Source organism: Peromyscus eremicus, chromosome 14, assembly GCF_949786415.1.
Source record: "Peromyscus eremicus chromosome 14, PerEre_H2_v1, whole genome shotgun sequence".
NCBI classification, from domain to species: Eukaryota; Metazoa; Chordata; class Mammalia; order Rodentia; family Cricetidae; genus Peromyscus; species Peromyscus eremicus.
The window spans coordinates 61,771,178-61,787,889 of NC_081430.1; the positions used below are offsets into that span (position 1 = coordinate 61,771,178).

The 16,712-nt window shown below is 41.2% G+C and overlaps 1 long non-coding RNA gene and 2 gene segments (V, D, J or C); 1 reads left to right on the forward strand and 2 right to left on the reverse strand.

The window, feature by feature from the left end:
- Window positions 1–16,712, reverse strand: part of LOC131923898 (Ig gamma-1 chain C region secreted form-like) — a 549,642-nt gene that overhangs the window by 258,870 nt on the left and 274,060 nt on the right.
- Window positions 928–15,460, forward strand: LOC131923913 (uncharacterized). The gene is made up of 3 exons (XR_009382752.1): window positions 928–4,053; window positions 5,049–5,162; window positions 15,194–15,460. It is a non-coding gene; the product is annotated as an uncharacterized LOC131923913 (long non-coding RNA).
- Window positions 10,499–11,141, reverse strand: LOC131923900 (Ig heavy chain V region PJ14-like). The segment is given in 2 exon segments: window positions 10,499–11,008; window positions 11,093–11,141. Coding segments are annotated over 2 exon segments (475 nt in total).

Consider the following 16,712-nt stretch of genomic DNA (forward strand, 5'->3'; position numbering starts at 1 on the left):
TTCTTAGCTGTGCAGACCTGAGTGTTCACAGGACACAAGAGAGTAATAAAAAATGTTCCGAATATAGTTTATCACTCACAGATCTGTAAATCAGCAATATAAACTCTTGGAGTGTTCACTAGGTCAAGTTTATATTTTTCATAGACTCTTTTGACATGCCACTATGTTGATGTTTGCCCTGTCTCCAAATAGGTTGCTGTGAAATGTGAGACTAAGGGGACTAAGATGACCACTGGGAAACAGCAGGGAGGTAAACACTTGTGATGAACACACATGTGGGGACTCCTTTGGCCAGGGACTAAGCTTAGGGGGACAGAGTTAAGATAGTGAGATGGAGCCTCTAGTGAGGGCCTGTGTCTTGTGGACAGCTCAGCCCCATTAGTGGCCTTCTATTAAAAACTAGACACTCACAAGTCTAACTGTGGCTGTTGTGGACACTACGTTGAAGCTTCAGCTTCCTCTCCTGACCATTGTCCTCTCAGGTGTGGACGAACCTGATGCAGCCAGGGAAGGCAGAATTGCTTTGTGAAAGCAACGGTGGCTCCTGGCTGCATCTCCCAGATCTCTGCCCAATGGGTGACTGTATGAATACAGAGGCCTCTGGTGCCAGTTCTCCAGAACTCACAGAATACCAACGTGTTTGAGTCACAGGTGTGCCATCATCACAGGCAAAACAACTTCAAGCAATATGAAAAACCTAGATCAGTTGCTAGGTGACATTATACTTCGATTGAACAAAAATAATCCCCTGGCTTCCAGTGCCCACCTACTCTTTCATAATGACACTACTCTTATGATCCCAGAATGCCACTGAAAAGAATGCCATATTCTGTTTCCTGTAAGAGCCACAACTTGAGTATATCTGAGCTTCAGATAAAGAACCCCAACCCTAACTCAGTATCAGCCAGAGGTCTTTCTCATCATGTTTCTGGGACATCAGTGTAAATAAGACTCTTAGAAACCTTAGGAGGAAAGAAAAGAGATCACTATGTTAAAAGAAAGTTCCCTAAGCCAATTAAATTATGGAGGAACTATGCAAATTAAACCCTAACAAATACATAGTGAAGGAGAAAAAAAAAGATACATTACCCATAAGTGGGTTAGGAGCAGTTTGAAGGTCACTGAGTGTCAAAAGATACATTGGCCTAACATCTCAGTGCTAGTGCCTCAAACACAATTTATTACCAGCACCACAGCTGGGTCAGTGCTGGGTCTGCTGTCTATAATTTGTATGAGGATGATGGGCAGTGTAAAGGTCATCTGAGTTCATAGGCCACTGACCCTGCCTGATTTTGTTGTTGGTTCCAACTTGAATTCTACAGTGCTCTAGCTAGGAATCTCACTGAATCGCTTTCATGAGTCTTGGGTTTCACAATCTCAAGGATCCTTTGCTTCTTAAAGATATCCTTTTTCTCATACAAAATTACCTGCCCCGTGTGATGCCCTGCATTTTGTTCAAGTCAGAGTATATCCTACTTTTAAAAAACATCCATAGTGGGGCTACAGAGATAGGTCTGTGTTTCAAGTTCTAACCACATGAGAACAATGACCTGTACTTAGGTTTCCATAACTACAGTAAATAGGTAGGTGCTGTAGTTCTAATAATACCGTGCATGTGAGGCCCTGGTTGGCAGGGCCTAGGTGTCCCAGGAGAGGGGGAAACATGCCATGCAAACACAGCGGTGGGCTGCAGCTCTTGGAAAGTCATTAACACCCCAGGCACTGCATCCATGTGGAGAGAGTTTAGTACAGTACAAAGATAGAGAGAAAGATAGGGAAGAGAGAGAGAGAGAGAGAGAGAGAGAGAGAGAGAGAGAGAGAGAGAGAGAAAGAGAGAAAGAGAGAAAGAGAGAAAGACAGGGGAAGAGGGAGAGAGAAAGAGAGAAGGGAGGATCAGCAGAGATGTGCCTACCTTATGGTGGGAAAGAGGAAGGGACTGGGAGAGAAAGCAAAGGGGGAGGAGTTTTTTCCTTCAAGGGAATATAGGATTACATCAGGAGGATCCTGGGCAGGTCCTCAAGGGGTGGGCCAGACTACTAACAGGAGTCAACCAGCACAACAACAGTTGGGAAGAGGAGACAGTGTGATCCTTGATCTTGGAAGTTGGTTTATTCAGGGCCCTGCGGTGGAAATTATTTCAAAGTTATCATGTAGATTGATAACATGTGTCACAATGGAAAGCTCTGGTAATTTGAATGAAAATGGCCTCATAAACTCACAAGGGGCTGTCACTGTTGGAGGTGTGGCTTTGTTAAAGTAGGTGTGGCATTGTTGGAGGAAGTGCTTCAATGGGGGCAGGCTTTGATATCTCAAAAGTTAAAGCCTGGGCTAATGTATCTCATTCTCTTCCTGCTGACTGTGGATCCATGTGTAGAACTCTCAGCTACCTTTCCAGAACCATGTCTGCCTGCATGCCCCCATGCTTCCTGCCACAATGATGGACTAAACTTGTGAACTATAAGCCAGCCCCAGTTAAATGTTTTCCTTTATAATAGTTGACGTGGTCATGATGTCTTTGCACAGCAACAGAAACCCCAAATAATACAAAAGCAGAAGTCTGAATAATTATGTGGACTCATCAAGGATTACTACACACTATACTTGTAGAAAGAATCCCTGAGTATGATGTGGAGAGGCAGCCCAGACACAGAGGAGTCCAGCCTGTATACCTCTCTGAATAGGCTCTTCTGTGACCTGAGCTCTGTGTGATTTTAGCGCCCCCTGCTGGTCCTGAGTGTTCTGCATGGAAGTTCCTATCTTAGCTCACATTATTTCACTATGAAGCTTGCACAGTAATATATGGTTGTGTCTCAGACCTCAGACTGCCCATTTCTAGGTCCAAGGTGTTCTTGGCATTGTCTCTGGAGTTGGTGAGTCAGCCCTTCACAGTATCTACATCTTTGATATTTCTACTGTTATAATTAATGTATGTGACCAACTCCAGCCCCTTCCCTAAAGCCTGGAGGACCACTCCATGACTTCTGTCTACAGTCACTGAATACGAATCCAGAGTCTATGCAGGAGAGTTTCAGGGACTTTCCAGGCTGCAGGAAGTCTCCCCCACTTCCCCTGACTCCAACAGTTGCACCTCACACTGGACACTTGCAAACACAGCAAATGCTGTTCAGAAAACTTTCACAAAAATAATTTTTCTCTTTTCCATGTCCATACAACACACAGAATCTCATCTCAATAATTACTTTTTAAAACAATGATAATGAAAACCAAGGTGAGCCCCAAGTCTTGGGAATCCAGGGCTGGGTTCCTCTGCCAGAGCTTCAGGGTCAGGGCAGGGCTGGTTTTCATGGGCACAGAGAAGCTTTATTTGCATGTCGGACCTGGAGAGAGGGAACTGCTCAGAGCAGATATAAAATGTCAATAACAATGATGACAGAGATGGAAATAGACGGAGTAAGGTGGCTCCATGTTCACGCTTTCCTCATTAAGGATTCATCACACTTCCTTTGGTTCCTTTACCAGCATGTGCTCAAAACATGCTCTGTTTCCATACTGCTTGTCTCTTAGTATCAATGTGTAATGAAATACTACCACACAAAACTGTGTTTCTATATAGGAGCTCAGTCTTTTCCACTGTCTGGGCTGGACTTGGCTTCTTCTCCCTGATGAGGATCTTGGACAGAGTCAGACCTACAGGGTGATGTTAGCAGAACTCACTCTCTGTGATGAGAACACTTGATAATTTTCTGTATTTTACTTATTTGTGAGAGAACCATATCCACAGGCCTTTTAGAGGTTTATAATGAGGCATTCCATGGCAACATCTATCTACTGCTCAGTCTGTTATGGAGACATATTCTGTTTGCAGCAAACTCCCTGCTTTGGCATCCTGAAGTCCTCTCTTTTATTCCTTTTAAGTTCCCCTTCCACCATTTGCTTTTTCCAGCTTATACCAGGCAACATGGGGCTGTCTTTATGAAACAATTCTCTTGACACGGAGCCGAGATGAGTATTACCTTGAGCAGCTATTGGAAACACCAGATGACTGACTGTGAGATTTGGATTTAGCTGGCCTGGGTGTTCCTGGAATAAGGGGTGAGGGTCTCATAAATTCATATATTAGAACCTTGGACCCAAAATGCTTCTGATGAGAGGATGGATGTGGGGGAGGTGACAGTCTGCACAAGTTTTGCAACCACAGCCACACTCATAGTGACAGTTACAGATACAGTCATAAATCTAATCACACCTTTCCACACAGTCACACTTACAGATATGGTCCCACATCCCAACACACACAAATACACACACACATAGTCACACTCACAGATAAGTTATACATCCCAACACACACACACACACACACACACACACACACACACACACACACACACACTGATTCACAGCATCACACCCACACCCAGATCTCTCACATTCAGAGATACAAGGGATGACTTTCTTTCTTCCTTTCTTTTGATAGGTTCACTTTGGTTGGCCTGGAATCACTATGTTGACCAGGCTGGTCTTGAACTACAAGACATCCTCTTGCCTCTCTCTCCCTACTTCCCAGATTAAAGGCATGCACCACCATGCCTGATCATCAACCATAGATTAAAAATCATAATTATCATTTAATTTTATTGAAAAATTTTAAGCACAGATTATATTCTGACCACTGTTTTCCTTCCCTCATTTCTTCCCAGAGCCTCCCAGGCCCCTCTTATTCAAAAATGACAGGAAGATGTTTTAGAACCATTTATAAATACATTTAAGCATTGAGCTCATGGTATTCATTTTCATATAGACAAAGAATGGCTTAAAAATCCCATAATTTCCAATACATTTTACTCAGGTAATGTAAAAAACATTAAAACTTCAAATTAATAAAAACACTATGTAAATGTTGTCACTTGAATGTAAACCATCTCCCATTGGGTTATGTGTTTCAACTTTTCCCCTCATCTGATGGTATTCTTTGGGAAGGCTGTGGAATTTTTGAGAGGTGGACCCTCAGGAGGAACTGAGTCATTGAGTGTGGATCTTGAGGTTTTACACATCAGCTCTCCTTGTGATTTATTCTCTGCTTCCAGAATGCAGGTGCAGTGTGAGAATTCCTGTATGACTTGCCTTCCTGAAATGATGGACTGCACCACTGACACCTTCAGCCAAACGAACCCTTCCTCTCTGAAGTTGCTTCCTGTTAGGTATATTTTCACAGAATATGAAAACAACCGCAATAAATGAAAAAATATTTTATCTGTAAATAGCAGTAATCACATAAAGCCTATCTGGAAATGGGTGGTGTGACAGCTAATGGCATTTTAACTTGAGCATTCAGCCACAGAATGAGGTGAGGTTATCTGGAGCACAAATCTAATAGACAATGCAATAAAAATTCCCAGTTTCATCCATATTCCTCTAAGTTTCAGAGAACACTGAGGAAGAGGAAGTGGAAAAAACGTAAGAGGTAGAACATGGGCAAGAATGCTGTGACATTAAAAATGACTAGGGCATTTTTAATGGAGATGAACCAGAAGAGGTTCAGGGTAATAGATGGGCTGATGGCTGGATTTTGGGAAATCCCAAGAGCACAGGGATCAGGAGGAGGTGCAAATTCAGTACTTGGTTCTTCTGGCCACATTGGACAACATGTAAGTGTCGATGTTTACTTACCAGGTTACGATCACCTGATATAGCCATGAGGAATTAAATCAGGCCAATTGGAAGCATTCCAGCACCACTGAGGCTGTGACAATTTTATTAAGAGCAAATAGACTTTTCATACCTCTATCGGAAACAGAATATAACGGCAATTGCCAGGATCAATACAGTTGTAGTTAGTAGAATACAGTGAATTTTGCAAGCCATATAGTGTATACAATACTAATGTCTAAGAAGAATTGTACTGTCCAGTTTTCATGCTTCATTGACTACTAAAGGAACATACAGAGAAACACAAAGCCGCCTGAATGCTTCACAGCCTGAGTGAGTGCATCAGTGTCTTAGGAAATGGAACGCACATGGTGCACCAGGAACCTTGAGCTTTAACCTGAAAACTATGACTTAATGCCTCCCAAGGCAGCTAGGCCAAGCTAACTCCACGAATCCCTGCATGGCAGTAGGAAGCATAACTATAGAGACTCCTGAAAGACAGGGGCTGGGAGAAGAGGCACAGAATACTGAAGTAGTGGCAGGTGGGGCATTGGGATATCCCTTAGCTGAGATGTGCTGGAGTCAAAAGAGCCAGGTCATTCATAATATTTATCTTTTGGGTATGTTGGAAGGTGAAGGATTCCTGGTTTTCAATGAGTGGTATTTTGGGAATACTGACTGTTTACGGTTACTGTTTAGGAACTAGAAGAAGGAATACAAGATACTAGATGGGCTGTGGATGGGTATTTGGGGATTCCCTATGGTGAGGGACACTGAGGAGATGCAGAGGTATTACCTGGGCCTTACAGTCATATGATGATACAGTTAGATGGTTCCAGTCAAAGGAATGTGAGAACATCCATTATTGTATGTTTCATATATCTATAAAGTAATTTAATTAACTTATAAAGAGTACTGAGCTTCAAGACAGTATGATACCAAGATGCTGCATACAAGAGATTCCTCACCCTTGAATACACAGGCAAGTTCCGAGTAAGAGCCTAGTGAAAAACAATACATGAGTATGGAAAACAGAGAGACCAAGAGAGTGTGCTTCCATCAAAATGTCAGTCAATATCTATCCAAATGAAACAAGGGCCAGTGTCTAATGAGTGATAGGTGAATTCATTAAGGGAGCACAACCATTGTAAATACATATTCCCCAAGTTTGTTAAGATTATTAGATGAAAGGAATATTTCCAGGTATTTCATGGGAGCAATGAATGTTTTTCTATCTTACAGCATAGTGTTCTCATGGAAGTTTACTCTCCTAGAAACTCATTATTATGTGTGTATTAGTGTGTGGTACAACACCTCAATGAATTATTGTTTAAATCAATAATATAATTTCTGTCCACATGTTATTCATAGACAAATGCCATGCTCATCACACATTGGTGAAGGACCATGGGGATGTGGGAGCTAGAATCACAACTCATTGAGGGTGTCTTTATGAGACATCACACCTCAGGCTTTGCATACAGAGAATGCAGCAGTGGCTTCAGTGCAATTGTGGGATCAGCAAATAAACACAGAAATTCAAAGATCTAATTTCAATGAAACTGTCATTTCCTTTGGCTACTGATCAGAATTCAGTTTGGGTCACTTGGATCTGTACATGTAATTCTTTGAGTGACAACCACATTATATTATAATGTCCTAATAAAACCGTGCTCCCATTACACATCGAAGTGATCTCTCTCTCTCCAGCCACTCAATACTTGTTTCTATTTTTTCTTTTAGTGAGTGGCACTCAAACTACTGGTTTCCAGGGTTATAAGGCAATTTAACATTTGGGATTTAATTTTGGCTTTATGCAATGTCTTCTGCTCATGTGACTAGGCTGTGATGAAGGATCCTAATTTGAGGATTAAAGGCAGAAGGATGCTTCCTCATCAGGATACTGCCTCTAACCTCCAAGTCCCCTGATTTACATGTTTTCTTTGATCCCAAATCTCAGACAAGTTTGGAAACGTATCATTCTTGAGAAGAAATACGAGACTGATCATCTGAGTGAGACAAACAGGGTCTTAACCTCTAACAGAGAATAGTGATGACTCCAACATGATATTTATTAATCAAAATGAGAAATGTGATTTTCAAATATTAACATTTGAATCAAGACCTTATATATGCTACGCAAAACTTTTCCTTTGGACCACCTCCTAGAATTGCATGAGTAATTTTTAAAGAAACACTTTCTTTTTAATTATAAGCACATATTTCTGTGTGGGTAGAGTAGTGTTTATGGAGGCCAAAGAGGGTGCTTGGTCTCCTGTACTTACAGGTGTGTATAAGGTACCCACTGCAGGTGAAGGAACTGAACCTGATTCCCTCCAAAAACACTATGCTCTCTGAATGAGTGAGCTGCTTCTCCAGCACCTGGAGGAGCAATCATAACCTCACTTCTCATGTTTGCCTCAGCTCTAGACATAACAGCCTAAACATCACACCAAGATGGATGAAATGGAAGACATTTAATAAATGAAAGCCAGAGACCAAGGGAAAGAAATGACCTCTTATCAAGCAGACCCTATGAAACTGGTTCCAGGTTATATTAAATTGAAGGCAGGGAGACCCTGGCTTAGGCAGTATAGAGTGAGAAGATTAATTAGTTACATAGAAAAGATTATCCCAAATGATGAGTCATATGAATGTTGACCATAGTTAATAACAACATATTATGTCTTCATATATGGACAGAGTAGTTTTAATAGATATTCTCTAAAACAATAAATGTGTGGTCTTTCAATAATGGACTTGTATTTGAAAATGTCAGGATAAATACAAGCAGATTCAACCATCACTTAAGCACAATAAAGAGTAGGATTGTTACTGAAATGCAGGCAGAAGAGGAAAAAACTGGTTTACAAAATCTCCCTGGATGTCCTCACAACACAGTTCTACAATGAGGTTTCTTGATAAACATCAATTAGATAGTAAGTTTTTATTTTACACTACTAATGTGTAGCACCATTTAATTATCATATTTAAACTTTCTGAAATGTGAAAGAATAGTTTCTTACAACATTGTTATCACTGATGGTTACAAAGCTACAATTGGAGTCTATGATTTACTAACTTTCTCGGGTCCTTCTCATCAATCAGAATATTTTAGTGATCTCAACATTATTACATTTCCCCCCATAAGTTTGTAAATCACTAAAAATTCTCCAAATAGTAAGAATAGTAATAATCTAATTTAATGTGGGAAAAGGCCAGAAAAGATTTGAGGCTCCTGGTATTTTGAATTTTATACTTTTGTCTACCCCAACTGAATCAGGAGCAGCCAATTCATCAGAGACCACGTTCCTGAGACCTGATGAGGTTCTTCGATTATTTCTGTGAAACCCATTAACAGAAAAATCTATACAGGCTTTAAAAATAGCTATTCACATATGATTAGTGGCTTCTTGACACTAAGGTGATATTTCCTCAGCGTCTGACAGGAGTAGAGAAAACTTCACAGGAACACATGTCACTGTTGTCACACCCTATCAGGTGTTTTTCAGTTTGGTTACCTGGGTGAGCTAGTGTGTGCCACGACTTTGCAGCCATGTCACCTGGGTATCCTTTTCTTTATAACTCTCTAGAACCAATCACAGGACACACTCAGGAGAGAATCTCAAGGGCATCTCCAGACACTACTGATACTGCTGTTCTACTTCAGAGCGGGATCCTTGGCCATATGTGTTTGCTCAATAATATACAAACCCAATGTGTATGTATGAATAGTCCCTTAACACATACTGCTAGCATATCAGTATCATGTTGTGTCAAAACTGAAATCCTCTGGAATTAGAACCTATAGATGTAGTTTCTGGTATTTTAGGTTCAACAGACTCTTTACAAGTTTCACTCTGCTCATTCTGTTTCACCACCAGCCATGTAGGCTGATGCTCACACTGACTGACCCTGGAAAATTTTGGTTCAGCATTGTGTGGAGTTGTGCAATTTACTATTAGGTGTTCTGATCTCATGATTCTAATAGTCTAGTCATTTTGGTCTCCAAAGCTTCATCACACACTAATCATGTAACTGCAAGAGTTTCCAGAGAAGTCTCAGATGAGCAGATTCTTTTTTTCCTTTTAAAGCTGCTTCAAGTTCATGATCCATTAACATGGATCTCACAGCCAACATTGCTTTTCTGAATGACAGTTCTTTAGCTCACACATGAGACACTAGGCTCTTCCAGTAAGAGAATGCCAGAAGAGCAATCCTAGAAGTCTTTGTAAGCAGCAAAAGAACCACACACACCCCCACCGGGCACACACACACACACACACACACACACACACACACACACACACCAAATATCATAGAACACAGGTGCCTATGGGAAGGGCTGAAGAGAACAGGGACCGGAGCTGACATTATCTGGGATGCACACACTGGTGGCTGAGAAATTCCTGGTCTGAGCATGCACAAACATCTGCAGAGGAATAATTACTGGAGACTTTGAGGTGCAAGGTAACTTTTACCAGGATAGAAATGTGAAAACATGGAACCTGTCAAAAATGGTAACGAATTGTACTCTTTTAAGCCCTCATCATTCGGAAGATGGAAATAATGGTTATTTCAGTTTCTAAGCTAACCTTGGAAAGGGTAATTCAGGGAAGCTGCATTACAGATTAGTAAACATCTCCAAGCTTTCTTACTGAAAATACAGTCAACAAGTATCATGATTTCAGACTCCTTTTGAAATATAAGTATATCCACTGATAGAACCATATATATTCATATATGGAATATATAAAATTATGTGCCATCCTATCTGATAAGAAGAAGCAAATATATAGCTTGGAAGGTTTGTAGGAAAAAAAATCATTTGTTCTAATATGTGAACAAATAGGAAGTTTAATAGAATATGACACTGGAGAGGGGCTGCTAGAGGATTTCCTTGGCTGGAGGTGAAACCCACAGGTTCTAAAATTAAAACACGTGTTCATGCAGGATAGTCCAGAACTTCCTAGATTCTGAAGAGACTCCATACTAGTCCTGGGAAGTCTCTGCTGGTACTCAGCTCCCCCTGCTGGTCCTGAATGTGTCTGTAGGGAGGTTTTTGTGCAGGCTCACACTGGAGTTCCTTCACTGTGTCTTTGGCACAGTAATACATGGCTGTGTCCTCAGTTTGCAGATTGTTCAGTTTTAAGAAAACTTGGCTCTTGGAGGTGTCCCTGCTGATGCTGACTCTGGATTTGAGAGCTGAATTATAATCTGTGCCTCCACCACTCCATATTGCTCCCATCCACTCCAGACCCTTTCCTGGAGGCTGGCGGACCCAGATTACACCATAGTCAGTTAATGAGAACCCAGAGAGTGCAGGTGAGAGACAGGGTCTGTGAGGGCTGCACCAGGCCAGGTCCTGACTCCTTCAGCTGCATCTGGGACAGGGCACCTGGGGACAAACAACATCACCATCAGTCATAAATCCCATAGATGACATGCCTGGGTCCCTCTCCTGAAACTCTGAAACACTTACAGCTTGGAAAGGTCACCAGGCAGAGGAGCAGCACCAGGACAGCCATGCTCTGCTGGGAGGCTCTAGTGAGGAGATGGGGCTCCTCAGCTAGGCCTGGGCTTTCATTCTGAGGCTGAGGGCTGCTTTGCATTGGGGGAGGTTCCTGAGAGGATAAAAGGAAGCACAGAGCAAGGCATCCAGTTTCTCCTCCAGGTGACTGAGATTAGCCTTGTGCTTATTAGAGGAACTGGAGATTGAAACTCAGGAAAATTTTCTACTATCATCTGGATTTCTTATTCTTGATAAACATGAAATTGCATGCTTTGCACTATGCTGGCCTTGGACAAAAAGCACTGAGTCCACAAACATGTTGTGCATGCTAAAGAGGTTACCACATTCTTTTTTGTTTGTTTGTTTGTTTTTTTTTTGAGACAGGGTTTCTCTGTGTAGCTTTGTGCCTTTCCTGGAACTCACTCTGTAGACCAGGCTGGCCTCGAACTCACAGAGATCTGCCTGCCTCTGCCTCCCAAGTCCTGGGATTAAAGGCATGTGCCACCACCGCCCGGCAGAGGTTACCACGTTCTTGATGCATCTGTATATCTCAGTAAATTCAAGCAGAGGGTTAAAATTTAGATGGATGTCAAATCAGATTAAGGAACTATTAGAAATCTTTTCTCTTAGTGTTAGTGTAGGTAACCTATTCTTCTTACTAACCTAGAAAATTCAACTTGTGAGAAAGTAACTCACAAACATTTAGTGCATGTGATTATAAATGTTTATCTGAGAGAAGACTGGTATTGACTTTGCTGCTGTGTCAGTGGGTGCAGAGTATTCACCTGCCCATTCAGTGACAAGATAGATGGAGACTAGTCTCACTACCTCCTGATTTTTGTCTGTCTGGCAATTTATCTTCACATACTTTTATATCGCTCTTCTTGTCTCTTTTCAGCTTGTAAAACAACAAATCTTAAACATGATGATTTCATTGGTGAGGATTCTGAAGTCAGGTGTTTACAACACCTCATAAAAAGCAGTGATGCAACCCGACTTGAGGGTTATGTTAACTTAAGTAACAGAAAAGAGAAATAACAGTAAGTGATGACAAGTAGTGAAGAAGGGGCTGTGCTTAACATGCGGAATCCTGTGCCTTAAGGTGAGGTCACCATAGAGAACAAGGGATTGCAGGGCTTTTCTCCATGACTTGGTAATGTAAATCACCAGAGAAGGGAAAAGAATAGCTCAAAATAACCTGCTGAGTAAGTCCCAGAGATCATCCACCACTTTTTTATAATTGGACACCCCACATTTTGTGACCCCCATTCCTCTGTGCATAATCTTTGTACTATGGGGGTTGGTGGTGGAGATAGGTCTGAACACTGGGCTGACAGAAATCATGTGTAAGTTTAGACAGGCACTCACCACTGTGGGTGCTCTGTTGTCCTTGTTTGTGGTGATCTGAGGGTTAGAAGAATATTTTTCAAACATCATGGTCAGTATATCTCATGTCGAGTTTGTCTGATATTTTTATTTTTGTTGTAAAATCTTGGGAATCATTATCATTCTTACATTCTTACACCATAGTTGGGGAACTTGGTATGAGATTCTTTACTGAAATATTTTAATCTCTGCTTACCTCAGGGATTTTTTTGTAGAATACTGTACTCTCATACTTCTTGGGTTTTCCTTTCCCATGAAAATTTCTAGAAGGTAGTCACCAAGAGAATGCCATTTGGAAAGGGATGGTATTCATGGTAAAGACAAACATGTTTATAATTATCTTCCATTTTTTTAGGTAGAGCTTTATTTTTAAGTATTTGTTCAGTCATTTATATATTTATGTCTAGTGGACACAGATATTCGTTACAAGGTCATGTTACAATGATAATACCAGATTGTATAGTTGTATGATAGTTAGCATTTTGTCAGTGTAGCACAAGCTATGGTCATCTAGGAAGAGGGAACCTCAGTTAGATAGTATTCCTCCTCCTCAGATAGGCCTGTGGGAAAGCCTGTACTGATATTTTAGCTACATTGAAATGGCACAGTTAATGAGGAGGGAACTGGAGAATATTTCCTTTGAAACAGAGAAAAGGGTTTTACTGAAGAAGAAACCATTTTATGAACATTGAGACAGAATAAGGTTTATCCAAAAGAATCTAAGCATCATTCATTCCTACTGCCATCTCTCCTCTGCCTCTCACTCCTGATGACACGTTCTGGTCCCTCCTACTCTCATGTCTCTTCTCTCTCTTCCTCCCCTCCTTCCCTGACTTCTTTCAAATTTCCTACTTCCTTATTTCCTCTTTCCCTCCTCCTCCCTCTCACTCACTCCCACATCCTGTCTTCCATCACTTCCTTACATTCCTTTTTTTTCTGGGGACGTGCAGCAACTTACTGTTGCTATGTGTGCGTAATTGTAATGGCTGCACTTTGTCCGCAAGACAGCCACCTGCTCTGCCAATGTCCTCCTTGTCCTTAGTTCCTGCATTCATTTAAGCTGCTTTTTTCTTTGTTTCTCGTGATTCAGCAGACACAGTACACACACACACACACACACACACACACACACACACACACACAAATGGTTTGGGGTAAGTCTTCAACAGTCATTTATTCTCAGTATTATGGTAGTCATCGATCCAGGCATTAAATGTCAAACTTCAGAAAGAGGCTTCTTTGACCAAGGCTGAGAACAGCTCTATTCTATGGGCATAAAACAAGTACTTAGAAAACAGTTTAACTTCATCTTCCTTGACAGACCAGTAGTAGATTTAATTATAGCACTGTGACTTTCATTCTGTGGATATTGGACATTTCTATGTTCTAATTTTCAAAACAACTTCTAAAAAAATATTTTAAATATTAAACATTATTAGCTAAGTAAAAAAAATATTGAGAATCCCAAGTGGGTTGGACAAGTGCAGCCTGTCTCCTCTACATGCTGGACCATCTAACTGGCTTACTTTACTTTTGTACACATCTTGTACATGGATCCATACCTATTGTGAGCTCCTGTGTGCAATTACCATGTGATGTCCAGAGACCTCCATCTCACAGCACACCTCTCCTTTCTGCAATATTTACATTTCTTCAACCCAGTCTTTAGTGATGTCCTTGATCCTTGGTGGGAGGGATATGATGAGTAGGGAAGTGGGGGAATTGGAGACTCTGATGTAGACATACTATCTGTGGACAGGCACTCACATAGCTGTTTATATTCAGCACTGAACAGTCATAGACTCTGCATTCAATGGTGGTTGCTGGGGGATATAGATACATAAAATGATGAAGAGTCATTTATTTGTGGATGTGGCTACTGGTTGGTTGCCTTAGACATGGCCAAGACACATTGGAACTGTAAATGAATTTTCAAAAAAATAATGATGGAGAAAAGTTTTCAAAATAGTATAGTTTATTAAAAGTTCATCACTGTTGAATATTAAAAATCTCCTATTCCCATGTTCTGGTGAGCAGCTGCTTCACCCCCAGTTGGCCCCCAATGTGTTGGCAAGAGTTTCCACATAAAACCTGAGAAAAAAAGATTCTAAAATGGAGCTAAAAACAGTTCCTAGTTGTTTCTCTCAAGTTAATGGCAGCCTGCGTGTTTGAGCTACTATGGCGGGTTCCTGGTGTGTGCGCTGGACCTGCAGTATGGTGGGAATGAGGCCTCTGCAAGTGGCACATTAAGCTGCTTAGTGGATTTAGCCTTTGCTAGTACAAAACAAAAAAAGAGGTTTCTGGGCTACATGCTGCTTTGATGGAAGCACAGACCCACTATTTCTGAGAGTTGATGGCTTCCAGAGCTGGCGAAAAACATACCACCGCCATGTTGGGAAGCTGAATTGGGTGGAGCCAGCAGCCACAGTGCAGTTTCAGTCTTAGAATGTTGCAGTTTAAAGCAATAGGCTCAAGGTAATATAAAAAAAATAAGCCACGTAAAGATGGCTACCACACAGAGAATCTGGATTATGTTTTCTTTGATATTCGTAACTAAAGAAAAACATTTGATTGTAAAAGCTGTTGAGTTATGCCAAAATGTATATTTTAAAGGTATCTTGACTTCAAAATTTGGATGTAAGGATATGTTGCTTTGGAAAGGAGGCTCTGCTTTTGTTTCCACAGAAAGCCAGAGGCTATGGATTTGTTCCAGATTAAGATACATCAGGTTTAACCAGCCAAGACCCCCTGAAAGGTCTCCAATGACACCATGGCCCAGATGATCCAACATCCAGATCGGATTCAAGGCTGGCTCAGACAATACACCCTCATGGACTACTCCATAATCCTAAAATTTTCTTTATGTCCCCATGAGATACAGCGCCCTCCTCCAGCAGGAAGTAGTAAGAGAAGCTACGCCCAAATTCCAAAATATACCAAGCTGGCTTTGGAGATGTGTAAAAGTTAAAAACCTTCCTCTATAAAAAAAAAAAAGAAAAAAAAGAAAAGGGGAAGTGCTGTAGGACGGTCTGTATGTCAAATGCTCTGATTGGTCAATAAATAAAACACTGATTGGCCAGTGGCCAGGCAGGAAGTATAGGCAGGACTAACAGAGAGGAGAAATGAGAGAACAGGAAGGTGGGAGGAGACACTGCCAGCTGCCGCCATGACAAGCAGCATGTGAAGATGCTGGTAAGCCACGAGCCACATGGCAAGGTATAGATTTATGGAAATGGATTAATTTAAGCTATAAGAACAGTTAGCAAGAAGCCTGCCATGGCCATACAGTTTGTAAGCAATATAAGTCTCTGTGTTTACTTGGTTGGGTCTGAGCGACTTGGGACTGGCAGGTGACAGAGATTTGTCCTGATTGTGGGCAATGCAGGAAAACTCTAGCTACATGCAGTAGCTTCCTATTCACACAAACTGATATCCATGAATGCTGGAGTCATCCTCATCTTATTGCTTTTTTGAAACAGTCCTTAATAGTGTAACTGCTTGTGTTAAACACATCCTCCAATTCTCATGGAGTATGAGCTTATCACAAAACCTGGGAAGGTGTAGTACTGGGGACAGGGTCCTTTTTGGCCAATCTACCTTGAAGACAATTCCTTTAATCAATTGCTAGAACTGCCGGGGAACACAGACTGAGAAATATTCCTCTCTGTTTATCTCATGTTGCTACAGGCTGTCATTGTTTCTTTAGACACTCAGATTCTCCACACTCTTCTTATCTCTGCATTTTTCTCAAATGAAGCAAGCATGGATTTTTTTCTGTCCTTCCTTCCTTCCTTCCTTTTAGGAAAGAAAGACATGAATAATGTGGATATTTTATTAAAAATATGATTTAAGTGATCATGATAAGGACCTGAACCTGTAATGTCTACATGGAGACCACACACCTACCTCATCCTCATGGGAACAGATATAAAGTGAAGGGATGTGAAGAAGAAAGCCTAAGGGAAAGAATGAATCTGTGTTAAAAGGAAAATTCTTCAGTGCTGGTGAATTCAATGATCTGCACTGAAAAAGCATACAAATAAATACATAAAGGAAGGATGAAAAGAGAATTGATTCTCACACATGGCAGCTCCCAGCATCACAGAACATCCTATAAACTCCAGCCAATAGAGTGATCCAACAGCTTTCTTAGAAAGGGAGATGAGGCACAAAGTCACCTTACCTGCTGAGTGGGACAGACACC